The following is a 14,169-nucleotide window of genomic DNA, read 5'->3' as shown; positions in this document are numbered from 1 at the left end:
CCTCTTCCACCTCCCCTTGACCCACTAACTCACCTTCAGGTTGAAAAGCCCTGATAAATGTTCTTCGCTTCCCAGACAGTAATCGAACTCAGGTCTTTCCAATCAAATGGCATTGCCACTACCGACTGAGTTACACAGGCTGAACAAGGACCCTATTCGATTATTATGAACAACTGTGTATATAAGAATATAAGCCTATAATGATCCTTAATCGGATTCTTGTGTTTGATTTTGTCTTGGGATTGATTTTATTTCTTATTATTAAATTTATGGTGTTGAATATTTCTGGCATTAAGTTTAGTATTTATGCATCACTTCGTGTGTGATTTGAGAGCTGTAGATTTTGTATCCTTGTTTTCTCCTAAAAAAATCTAAAGGTAGGCTGAGGAGACTTTAATGAAGGCCCCTCCATATTTAAACGATTCTATGTTTAAATTTTTATTTATTGTATTTAAGCTTGTATTTCTTCGGTTCAAAATCTAATCTATTACTTATCTTTTGGGAGTGCGTGTCAGGACTTTCTTTTGCTCCAGCTAGTATTGATTCTTTTGTAATTTGCCTGAAAAATTTGTTGAACGAACAAAAACCAATCAACTGCATATTTCGATGCAATGCATTTCACACTTGCTTTTGCTTGCCTTCAGACTTAGTGGATTTTTCCGTGATAGGCTGATATTTTTTAGAAAAGTGTTCGGTATCCTCTTGTTTTTGCTTTCATCTAGATCATTTGTTTCTATTAAATTAAAAACCAGTTAGACTGATTTAACCCAAACCATTCTTGTTGTGTAACGTTGTTATGTAGTTTCTTTCTATATAAAAATTGCTACTCCTAATGCAGCCCAAACATTAACTTCAGCAATCTACGATATTCAATGACACTCCAATAAATAAATCAAGATTTATATACTTAAATCTTCCGAACTTAAGGCTTGGATAATCTCCTTGGGTTCTGAACTTGAGTTTTTAATTCCCAACTCATGAAAATCTACAGCTGAACTCACAGCACTTCAGACTAATATACAGTAGATTAGGATTAAAGTCGTGATGACAGCACCTGTCTGTCGTACTCTCTACCAGAGGTCTCCAAAACCATCGATAGCCGTCAACTCACCTGTCGGTGACGACTAAGGGTGGATACCAGCTGCCCACCGATTTACAAAAATTTATTTAGGATTAAAAGAGATCTACTGACTCCTTTTGTGGAACAAAGAGAGTAAGCTATTGTCTAAACCTTTCTTCTTCTTTTTTTCTTTTTTTTTGTTTTGGAATAAGATAGCTGTATTAATATTTCTGTCTTGTAGTTATTTAAGCAAGTAATCTATCTGATTTGTAATTTCTCCTAACATTCCAAATAGTGATTTTCAATTCCCGTACCCCATTGTCATTATTAAGGTTGAAATTCTCTTAAAATAGTCATTTGAAACATTTATTTTCCACCATTATTTTAATGTAAATTTCAAAGCTACGTTCAGTTAATTACGCTAGTGATTATGATAATGTATAACATTACTATTCCTCAAAACTTAAACGCAATTTTGAAATATATCCTTATTGATAAACATTTTTGAATATAGACTATGTCCAAACATAATATTGAGACCGCATTATATTTCAAAGAAATCTAAATCACACGTCTCAAAAGTGTGTGGACCCTTCTTTAGCTCTGATCCCACTTTCCACCACTTGCAGGCCTACGCTTCACCAGTTTGTGATAATATACGAGGGTGATCAGAAAAGTTCTCTGCCTCGACCATAGATGGCAACACTATCGGCACGATTTTTTTTCTAAGTTGGTACTTCTGTCATAAGCATCCATGTGAAATTGCAAAGTAGTTTGTAAAAAGTGAAAATCTACAGCTCTACAGTAGTTTGTTTTCTACAGCTGTCTGAAGCAAAAGTGTTGTCTGCATCCCTTGAAATGGATAAAATTGAGTATCTTGCGGTTATAAAATTCTTTGCAAAAGAAGATTTAAGAAATTCATTCGAAGTTCATAAACGTTTATGGGTACTCTACTCTTTCGTTTTTGACAATTAAGAAATGAGCTGCCGAGTTTAAACGTGGGCGTACCAGCCTTGAAGATGATCCACGTGAAGGACGTCCAAAAAGTGTAACAACACCAAAAATCATTGATCAAGTACACGATATGGTATTGAATGACCGGAGAGTCAAAGTGCGTGAAATTGCTGAGACTATAGGCATTTCAAAAGAACGTGTAGGATATATTTTGCATGAAAAATTGCAAATGAAAAAGCTTTGCGCAAAATGGGTGCCGCGCTTGCGCACAGCAGGTCAAAAACGTACTCGCATGAAAATCTCTGAACAGTGCTTGGAGCGTTTTAACAAGAATAAAACGGATTTCGTGCGTCGATTTATTACTATAGATGAGACTTGGATTCGCCTTTACACACCAGAATCCAAACAGCAGTAAAAACAGTGGACAGAAGCCGGTTGTTCAGTGTCAAAGAAGACAAATTCGGTTCCATCAGCAGGAAAGGTCATGGCATCGGTATTTTGGGATGCTAAACGAATATTGTTTATTAATTATCTTGAAAAGAGTAAAAACAATAACCAGGGAATATTATTCCGATCTTTTAATCAGACTAGACGAAGAAATTCGTGAGAAAAGACCCGGTTTGCAGAAGGAAAAAATCATCTTTAATCAGTACAATGCACCTGCCAAGAAAGGTTTTTGGCAATGGGAAACTTAAGGGATCTGCAGTATGAATTGTTGGAACATCCACCCTATTCCCCAGATTTGGCTCCCTCTGACCTCTATCTCTTCCCAAGACTAAAACTCTTCCTCGCTGGTCAGCGTTTTTCTTCGAATCAAGAGGTGATTGCAGCTGTAGAGGGGTATTTTGCAGATCTCACTGGGAACCACTACAGGGCCGAATAATGGCGCCGGAGCATCGCTGCAATAAATGTATTAGTTTTTAGGAAGATTATGTTTAAAAATAAAAATAATTTTGAAATTATAAATTCGTTTTTTCATTGTTAGGCCGAGAACTTTTCAGACCACCCTCGTAAATCAGGTAATTTGGACCTTATTTACAACACGACCTCAAATCTAAGAACTGTTTGATGTAATGGTCAACGCTCCACGTGTAGGTGTTCTATTGGATTGAAATGGATATGCAGATATTCGAGTGTTTCGACGCCAGCATGAGACGGTGTATTGTCAAGTTGAAAGAAAAATGATCGTTTTAAAACTGTTTTTCGGTATAATGTTTATAATGTATTTCGATCTCTGAGGGGATGATAAATATTATTGTCATATTTCAATAAAAGAAAAACCCAAACTGACAGATTTTCTTCTTTAGCATAATAATAATTTCTAAGAAGATATGGTACATATTTTCTGATTGTTTTAGGATGGATCCCGTGGTCACCTCGAAACTTTGGCCGCCCGGTATGCTGAAGAGCTTAGGACACATTACCGAGATGTGCTCGATAGGCTTGAAGAACTAAGAAGGCGTCGGGTAGCCATCGATTTTCCCCCATTACCGGTAAGAAGGCAGATCACATATACTTACTTGCTTCATCAAACAGAATTCCATTTAGTATATTGCTTGTCACTTACAACTAACCAGTCAATCCATATATTTGTATCCATCAGTATATCTTGGATCACCAATTATGAAAAGAACATCAAAAAAATAAAATAAATAAACTTGCAATTTTAGGTTTTACGATTTTAAAAGATGTCTTCTGTAAGAATTTGCAGAAATATTTAGGATAAAATTAAGAATAAACCAAGGAATTGGAAACTATACTAGATGATAGGTTGCATGCCTTCACCATTGTTTCTAACATACTTCCCTACCCGAAATATGCTCTTAAAAATACATAGAATATTTGAAATGTTGTAATCTTATATATAAAGGCTGAAAAAAATGAAACTTATGATGATATTCTATTTAAAAGCACCAGTATTTATTAGTATTGGTAGCCAACGTATCTAAATATAAATTAAATGAATAAAAAAATATCTTTTTTTAGATATTTTCAAAAAATCAATTAGGCTTCATGGATAGACTAAAATAAATATCAGAGATCTATTACTTTCTCAGAAAAGCAAAATGCTTTACGATGGGGGAGGGGGGGGGGCAAGTGCATGCATTTTAACTAAATTATAAAGATATTATACTCCCTTTTAGCTCCTAAATTCACTTATGTCTGCAGATAATGTTACAATCTACAGAATATTATGACTTTGTGACATAATAAACTCTGTCCTAAGTGTAATATAATCAGCACTAGAAAAACAGCTCCCGTTAACAGCAGAGAGTGAAAAAAGTAATGGTTTTATAATTTGACTTGGAGCGTTTTACATAGCCTATAGAAAGAGTGAATGTTTGTGACAAGCCATATACGCATGCTTCGTTCACATGTTGTTAGATTAACTGAACTTAAAATGTAATTAAAATTGATTAATAAAGTTAACTAAATAAAATAAGAGTTGTTACCGTAAAGAAATTATGTTATTTTTTTATTTATCTTTCTTAATAGCTCCAAAAAACACTGTCTTTGAAACCGCCCCATAATCTCAAACCTGGGAAATACTCAGTAAGTATCTTTATAATAAATACTTGAAATAACTGCCATTATACATTGATCTGCATATATTAATATTTTGGATTTTTTTTTATTATTGAATTTCTGATACCAATAAAAAAACTAATACGAAACTAACATTCAAAATAATGTAATTTATATGAATGCTAAATATATCTCTTCAAAATACAGAATAATATAATATATATAAAAATCCAGCGATAGTTGTTATAAGACATTATTATAAAAACGTTATTGTAAAAAATATTAATATAAAAACACGAAGTACGGATTAAATTATAAAAACATGATCATTACAAGAACATACATTATGTGTATACGAAATATGTTACGCGTATGAATACAGAAAAAAATAAATCGACTTCCTTCCTGTGTTCTATTTAACGAAGGCACATCTTTTGAAATCGTCCGCATTTATTTTGATACGAAAGTTAAAAACGCAATAAATCGATATCGTCTGCTTTTTTTTCTTTTCTTTTTTTTTTTTTTTTTTTGGCAGACATTCTTTTCTATATTAATGCAAAATCACCGCGAATGTCTTTGACAGAATATCAACGTTGTAGAAACAAAAATACTTTAATAACCTCAATCCAAGAAAGCAAAACACTCCATACGGGAACAGCCAACTCAATAAAAGCTGGCCCGAACTCTATTTAAACTCACATCCATACATAATGTTTGTCTTTGCCTGCCGGTAGAACCAATCACACTTAGCATTCTGAACATGCATGAGATTTTCATTGTAGGTTAACTTTGCTGGTTTTTTTTTTTTTTTTTTTTTTCTAGCCGTCCAGTTGCCTAAGCGACCAAGAGGAAGAGACTATTTATAGCCTCTACCAAGGTCCCACCTTGCCTGCTCCTAGACATCCTGCCGAAAGGTAACGTTTGAATCTGTTATTTTTTTTTTTTTTAATCTCTATTACTCTCTCTTTAGAAGAACACACAATCAGTTCTTGTCGTGTGCACTCATAGGCACAGAAGAAAAAAAAAAATTGCCAGATTTTTGTGATTATTTCCTGAAAGTAAAATTAAATTATCGATTCTACTTTTCTATGAAATTACTTTATCCAAAATATAATTCGCTGGTTGCTTTTACAAAATGAAGTTCCTTACCAATAACTTTTAGAATCAGGTTACTGTTGTCTCTCTAAGCTGATTGGATCATTTGTTGCCATAGTAACATTAGCACACTTGTGCCCTCTTTATTGCCTTTTCTATTTAATCGCATTCTGAGATTTTAATAATTTCTTTTGGCAGTTTTAGGAGGCTTCGTTTTTGCTATTTTCATTTCGACATTTTTGTATGTTTTGCCATCTTTATTTTTCTAAGTTTATCTTGTTTTTGAATTCGCTGATTATCTATTATCAGACATAATAAAAAAAAAACCAAAATGATGAAATAAATACATTCCTACGCAGAAATGGGACTAGAATTTTTAGATTAATTTGGATAAGCTTATTTTATCTTAATAAATCCAACTTATTGATGGATCCAATGAATAGATTCGTCTTTAATTTCACTGATGGAAGCAGAAGTATAGAAAAATTCATGCACAGAGATACGAACCTTTGGATCAAAAAAAAAAAAAAAAGAGAAAGAAAGGTGTTGTTGTAGGTTCCAATCGATCCCAAAATCAATTATTGACTATCTTTTCTAGTGAGAAGGATGAAAAAAAATTTCATATCTTCCGTCTTTTCTATCGATTGGCATGTCCTTTGTGATTGTGGAAGATTATACTGAGAACTCAATTTTCTAATCTTGGCCTGGAATTGATTAAGTTTTAATTTAAAAAAAAAAAAAAGATATATATATATATATATATATATATACCAAGACAGTTTCAGAAACTTTTAAATTATTTTGAGTAAATATAAGAAGAAGGAATTGGATTTTGTGCCCAGATATCGGGATAAATGTAAGAAGTCTTCAAAACCGTGTAGGTCTTAGACGTAATCCTCGTCTGTCTGCATAGAAATAATTCTTATAACTTTAATATTCAACGTTAGAAAAGTCATCGATCATGGAGATGTAAATAGAGAAGTTTGCTTGTAGAATGTAACCGAAAAAAAAAAAAAAAAAAAAGATCGAAGCGAACATCAGTTATGAGAAATGGGAGTAGAAGATGAAGGTGTGTGTGCGTGTGTGTGTGTGTGTTCGGTGATGCTTCCATGTGAATAATGTGTTTCAGTTCCCTCGATCTCATCCTAAAAAGAATATTTTTTCCCCTTTGCTATGTCATCGCGATGAAAGTTTTCTGGTCTTCAAGCATACACTGAGGATTTTTTTTTTTTTTTGTCCCTCTAAATCTCCCCCACCTGTGTTTACATGCCTGACGAGCTCACACTAGTAGAAGCACTTATTTATCCCTGTTTTCGAAGTGGAGAAATACTTCGAAAATAAGACTTCTTTTTTTCTTTGCAAATTTCTTTGAAGTGTGCTCAAAGACGGGAGTTCCCTTGACGACGCCGAACTCATCACACAGCAAGACTCATGCAGATGTTAGGTGCAAACTATTGACTTAATGAAGCAGTCTTCATCCCTCCCTCCTTCTCTCTCTCTCTCTCTCTCTCTTTTACTTTCTGGGTGACTTCGACAAGAAAACTGAATATTTACAGAGGGACTTTCCATTTCCATTCTGTAGTACTCTGCCGCCGCTGTGCCGGTCTCCTCTCCCCACCCCCCTCCCTCTTTTCCCAGAGCTGTTCGCTTCGTCAAACTGAACAAATGCTGTTAGATACATCGTTGCCTGTCCTGCCACGTTCTCCCTACATAGACCACTATTCAATTTGACGTTTGCTACTGAGGGAAGTCAATGCCATTCACCCACACATGCCAAAGCCAACGAACACACTGCTTGCGATGAAATAATAAAGTTCCATGGAAGCTAAATTAGGTAAAGGCAGGGAAGAGACAGATGAATGGTCTGGGGAAAGCTTTGATGTGTCTTCTGTGGTCATTGGATGATGTTCTTTTACACATGCCTGACGCAATAGTACTCGCCCACTCATTTGGTATTTATTGCCCATTTCGCCGAATTAAGGGGGGACTTTTTTTTTTCTCTGTTGGTGATTCTGTCGAAGAAGCCTGTCAATAAAAGGTTATACTCTTTATTGTTAGATACCTATATAAAATAGTTCTTCATATTCATTCAAACGACACTAAAATGCTGGAGAAATCCTAGAATTTCTTTTTCATGTTAATACTGTTGATAAAATTCTGCATTTTTTTTTTTCGGTGACATCAGAAAATCCTGCTAGGGAGCCCACTAAAAGCCGTTATTTATTGCAAAGGGTGAACTTCTTGAAGATGTCATGTAATAATAATATATTAAGGCATGTCATCACAAACATTTGCTTTTTCTACTTAAAAAAGGTGTGTGTGTGTGCGTACGTGTTGCAGCTGCCAACGATGTACAACGTGGCCAAGAGATTAGCATTACAGTTGTTACAAAGTCTCTCTACTAGGTAAACACGCTGCTGAATCCTTCTCTATTGATTTAAAAGTTGCTGGCGTTATTGAGAAATAATATCTTGTAAAGTCTAAGTGCGTCTTGTATGTTTTGCAAATATCCGCTCCCTCAACAAATGACAAATCTCAAATAGCTGCAATAATATTCTTCTAACCCACAGTTTGTTGGTTACAATGGAGATTCTGATCAGTGGTCTCGAGAAAGACATGAGTTCTACACACATCATAGTAGAAGCGAAGCACTGTTTTAGTTATGAGTGAGTTAGTGTCTTTATCAGAGGTCAGTTGCATCCTGCACGATGTGGTAGAATATGAGGCAGTTCTTACCAACCTCAAATCTTACCCCATGGATTCCCAATAGGACTGATATTGATCTACCTTTGAATAGATCGACTTGAAAGAGAAGTGACACTAAATGAGTCGACGAACAAGTTATATTAATAAAAAGAAATATAAAACTGGTCTGAAAATCTAAAGGATTTTTAAGTATTTTTTGAATTAAAAACCAGGATGTTCGAATTGTGTTGTATCAGCCTTACATTTGAATATAAAACCATGAGTGAAGAATGTGATGCTGTGCATTCAGTCAATATACAAAATAAAGCAAATAAATGCATGGCTGGTTGTTTGTTCATGTTGAACCAAATGAAGTTATGTGATCTAAATGACCTACAGCTGGTTGCTTTTACATAGAGAGATACATTGGCTATCAAAGAAAGATTGTTTGCAACGTTCTATTCGATACTACAACTAAAATGGATTCATCAACTCTTTGAACTTGATGTTCATAAAGTTAAATTTTAACTCAAAATATCCACTACGGCCTTTTATTTACCAAAGTAAGCAAGCAAGGTCGTTTAATCCTAAACTTTTGAAAATATGGGCAGCCAATCTTCTCCCTTAACCATCACGATAGCTGGGCCAAACTTATCATTGATTGTAATAAGCATTTGGGGAAGAGAGTATGGCAGAGAACTGTCGGTATCTCGTAATCCCCAAATTCTGCTAATTAACGTGTGAAATATAAATAAAAAATAAGTTGAAACCATGTATATATATAGGTATATAGTGATAAACTTTACTATTTATGTTTGTATTTTTTTTTTCATTTTTAAATTTATAAAAGTATGATCTTAAAAACATTATTTCAACATGAAGACATAAAATTCGTGTTTTCAATCTGGAAATATTGAGAATCTACAGAAGATCAAGTCTCTTACATGCCTTTAAGATGCTTCCTGGTCAAGTATTTGCATTATATTGGTTCCTATGCGTAGGCATAAGTCACCCATGAATTCGCATGCGCACGCAGACACAAAATGCATTGTTGGAACAAACAATTTGGGTCACGTGATAAAGTTCCTATAACGATGATGCGTTCAGACTCTACTCAAACTATTGCCTCTGAGATTAATGACAGCTGGGGAATCTGAAGCGCCTTTTCATTTAAATGTCTTCCGTAGGATTTTTTTTTCTTTCTTTCTTTTTTTAGATGCCATGGAAGTAAAGGAAAAGAAAATAGTCCAGGCATGTTCGTCTTTATTTATGTGGGAAGTAAAATATGGTTATGACACGTGCAACATCAGGATACACTAGCACTAACAGATGCAGATGGCTGTAATTTTCATCACTCATTCGCACGAAATATATTTCAAGAAAAAGGAGTAGAAAACTCTCGGTGATGAAGAGAGAGAGAGAAAAAAAAAGAAGAAAGAAAATGGATGGTAGAAATATTTCCGAATTTAATATATCGTAGAAGAATCGCCTGGAAAACAGCAGTAAAGCAATTTGTACAAAACCTTCGGCTCATACAGTTCGTGTACTTTTAATCGATACTTGTAATGATTTTATTTTATTTATTTATATTTATGTATTTAATTGTTTGTGGATATTTATCTTGATTAACATATACAATTATTTAATTTTATATATTTCGAGATATTTCTGTTTGTATTTTTACATCTGTAAGAACTAAAACATATCAGGTGAAATAATGCAAATCTTCCTTCATTAGCTAAACAGTGTCTTTCTTAATGAATTAGAATATTTTAAGTTTTAATGTATTATTCTAAAAATGTATAAAATTTTATACATTTTATTATTATTATTATTCGTTTTTTCACTATCATGATCATCAATATTTTTTATCATCAACATCATCATCATTATTATTACAATAATATTCGTTTTATCATCATCGTTATTATTATTTGTTTTATCATCATCATTATTATTATTCGTTTTATTATCATTATCGCCACCACCATCATCATTATTATTATTTGTTTTATCATTATCATCATCATTATTATTTCTTTTAACATCATCATCATTATTATTATTTGTTTTATCATCATCATCATTATTATTAATTGTTTTATCATCATCATTATTATTATTATTATTATTATTCGTTTTATCATCATTATTATTATTTGTTTTAACACACTCATAATTCGTTTTATCATCATTATCATCATTGTTATTATTACTATTCGTTTTAGCATCATTATTATTTGTTTTATCATTATCATATCACCATCATTATTATTATTGTTATTTGTTTTATCATCATCATGATGATTATCCGTTTTAACATCATTATTATCATCTTTTATTATTATTATTCGTTTGTTTATCATCATGATCATCATCATTATTATTATTACTATTCGTTTTAGCATTATTATTATTTGTTTTATCATTATCATGATCACCATCATCATTATTATTCGTTTTTTCATCATCATGATTATTGTTATTATTATTATTATTATTGTTTGTTTTATCATCATCATTCGTTTTATCATTATTATCTCCATCATCATTATTACTATTATTCGTTTTATCATCATCATCATAATCGTTATTATTGTTATTATTATAAAAGCATATTTTTATATTCATATTAAGGGGCGCCCCACCCCCGAGTTCCAGGCTTCGTCAACAATGAGTTTGACTGTTGTAATCCTGAAGCGATAACAATAAGCAATAACAAATTGTTGTTTCATTAAGGCAAACACATTGTTGGACGTTTCAAAAGAATGAAGAGACAAACAACGTGACATAAAAACGTTTCAAATTTTGGCTAATCTTTTTATATATATAGAATTTTGTTTTGATAATTAATTATATTTTGAAAGATAACGCGGTATGAGTGAAAACTATGTATAAATAAAATATCTTTCTCGAATAGTTTCGCGATGCATCTAAACCTTGAACTATTACCCGATGCATTTTTGAAAACACGCAGACCTCGTGATCATATGTTTGATGGTGATTGGCCGATGATTCGCGCAAATGCCATCCTGCTTGTCTGAGTGGATAACCCTTTCCATTCTCCAACCAGACGGCCGCTGGTTTGAATCCCCCGAATGGATGATTCGGGGGATTCATCTATATTGTTAGATGAATTTCGTACAGTGAGATCGATCTCCGCATTGCTTATTTTGCAGGCCTGAAGTGGCTTCATTCATACGAAAAATAAAGTGCAAGGTTTGGTTGGATTTTATTTATGTTTAAAGCAGAGCTGTTATTCTTTAGAACAGCTCCAAATATTCCTTTCTTTGAATCTTTTAATGTTTCATATCCTAATTTTAGTCGTTGGATTGGAAATTTAAAAAAAAAACACTCCACTCTCCAATAAAGCAATGGGGAATAGTTAAAAGAATGTAAAACCAAGCAGTAGAGAGAGAAAGAGAGTATTATCGTTTATCCAATGCAGAGGAAAAAAAGAGCTAACTGTATAACGGGGGTCGGGTTTATCTCTCTTTCTTTCTCTCTCTCTGATCCAATACTTGTTACACTGGAACCTCCGAAGCTGCTATCTATTCAAAGCCTCTTCCCCCCCCCCCCCCATAAAGAACGCCTTCTTCCCTTTGGAGGCGCTGAAGAGTGAAACGCAATATTAACGCTTGGCCGAACAAGCCAAACCGCTCTTGGCCAGTGAGGCAAAGCGGGTGGGATTATTCATCGGACCGTTACCAGCCTCCAATGAGGCTATTTGCATTGTTATTGGCTGACTGGTTGTGGTCAGCGTAGATGGTTGGTGAGGGCAGAGACAGAGCGTTGCCCAGATGATGAATTCATCAAAGTGTGGCGTGTTTCTTCCTTCCCCCCTCCACACTCCTCTCAAATCCGTGTACGAACCCTGGAACTTAAGATTGTTTCAGGTAATTAAATAAACCAACGGTAGCGATATTGGTTCCCCTAATGGTTCTAATTTATGCGTGGCTTAGCACTGGAAGAGGAGCAAAAGGCAAAAGAGATTTGCCTAACAGTGGTAAATCTGTTTACGATGCGATGCGGAAACCTAACGAGTTGCAAAGGGGGTGCGGAGGGAGTGTTGGGAATTTATAAACACAATTTGTTGAAGAATGTGTCTTGATTTTGATAAGCAAACAAAATTCACGAATGAATTAAATCTATAAATAATAAATAAAACATCATGAGTTGCCCCGGTATTGCTACGAGAGTTATACCTTGGCATTGCTTTGATCATCTTTCAATACTGGATTTGATGATGAGATTCTTTGTCCTAATACGAAGTGCGGCCATTAAACAAAGAGACTGGTTGCAAATATGTGGTTTATTATTACAATTGTACAACTTAATTGTTATCTCCTTCAACATACTCCCCTCCTCTATCTACACACTGTTGCATACGAATTTTCCATTGTTGGAAGCAGAGATGCAAGTCATCAGGTGTTATCTGCTTCAGTACCGCTGCCTTGTTCTCTTTTACCTCACCCAATGACTGAAAACGGGTGCCCTTCAATGCGGAGTTCCACTTTGGAAAAAAGGTAAAAGTCGCATGGAACTTAGTCCAGAAACAAAGAGACAATCGATGCACTGGAAAACTCCCACGTCACTGAGAATGAAAAAAGCAAGAATGAGCAAATCAAAACTGAAGGCAATGCTGGCGGGTTTTTTATATATATATATATATTAATGGCGTGGTAATGGTTGAATGGGTACCAAAAGGTCAGACAGTTAACCCAAATTATTACCTTGAGTTGTGGCCAAGCTGAGAGAACGAATGAGGAAGAAGAGACACGATCTGTGGAAGAACAACGCTTGGATTCTCCATCAGGACAACGCTCCAGCACACAGTGCATGTCTGTAAAATAGTATCTGGCTGATAAGAAGATCCTAGTGTTGGACCATCCACCTTACGCGCGGGACTTAGTTCCATGCGACTTTTACCTTTTTCCAAAGTTGAAATCCGCATTGAAGGACAGACATTCTCAGTCAGAAGTGGATACCTGATGACTTACAGCACTGCTTCCATCAATGGAAAATTCGTATGGAACGGTGTATAGACAGAGGAGGGGAGTATGTTGAAGAGGATAACAATTTAGTTGTACAATTGTAATAATAAACCACATTTTTGAACCAGTCTCATCATTTAATAGCCACACCTCATAGTTCTTTCTCACGATCCTTAATCTGAAACGCTAATAAAAGTAATGGTACCTGACCCGAGTTCGCCTCTTTTATTGTTTGCAATACCAAGACAACTTATGTCGAAGATTGGACTTCTGTAAGCTCTGGATCACTTTCTACAATCAGCAAGCGAAGCCAACTTATTGTCAAATGATAAACAATAGGTACTCTTGTTTATCATTATCTATCCTCTTGAAAACGACGCAACCATGACAACAGTAGTGTTCTACCAGGAAAGCACCTTCGAAGGGGTAAGCTAAGAACTGGATTGAAGCGATATCATTCACTGCTAAAATTAAAACTGCTGATTTTGGTACCAACATTAGAATAAGTAAACAATTTAGTATTCAATTACGAACTGGTAATATTGAAAGTAGTTTGGTTAATAAGATTGGTGCTCTCACTAGTTTTAAAAATTCATTACCAGGCTTTCTCATACGAAGTTTTCTTTCCAGAATGACTTCCTGTGGTTTCTTTTGGCTTCTCGAACTAATCTTGTGTATGAGATATCTTCCGATGGCTTAATTAAAAGAGATCAAATATTAAGATGAATTTACAAAAACAAAATTAGGTATATGAAAGGGAAAAGTAATTTACTGGAAGAATTAAATCAGATGAAATCCACCAAGAAATCTTTGATTGGCTGACACAAACTCGATGTAGAATCACACATAAAAACC

General features: G+C 34.3%; 1 protein-coding gene across 1 annotated transcript in view; it reads left to right on the top strand.

Annotated features, from left to right (window-relative positions):
• The window catches only part of LOC150096413 (uncharacterized), a 234,628-nt gene that overhangs the window by 115,118 nt on the left and 105,341 nt on the right, over nucleotides 1-14,169 (top strand). Inside the window, exons 2-4 of the mRNA XM_090409660.1 lie at nucleotides 3,373-3,507; nucleotides 4,511-4,567; nucleotides 5,363-5,454. Of these exons, the coding sequence (XP_090265786.1) occupies nucleotides 3,373-3,507; nucleotides 4,511-4,567; nucleotides 5,363-5,454 (284 nt within the window). The remainder of the gene's footprint in view (nucleotides 1-3,372; nucleotides 3,508-4,510; nucleotides 4,568-5,362; nucleotides 5,455-14,169) is intronic.

This window comes from Typopeltis vanoorti, chromosome 19, assembly GCF_054136105.1.
Source record: "Typopeltis vanoorti isolate ZY-2024b chromosome 19, IOZ_Tvanoo_1.0, whole genome shotgun sequence".
Taxonomy (NCBI): Eukaryota; Metazoa; Arthropoda; class Arachnida; order Uropygi; family Thelyphonidae; genus Typopeltis; species Typopeltis vanoorti.
The sequence above is the reverse complement of the archived record's forward strand: the minus strand, read 5'-3'. Positions and strand labels throughout refer to the sequence as shown.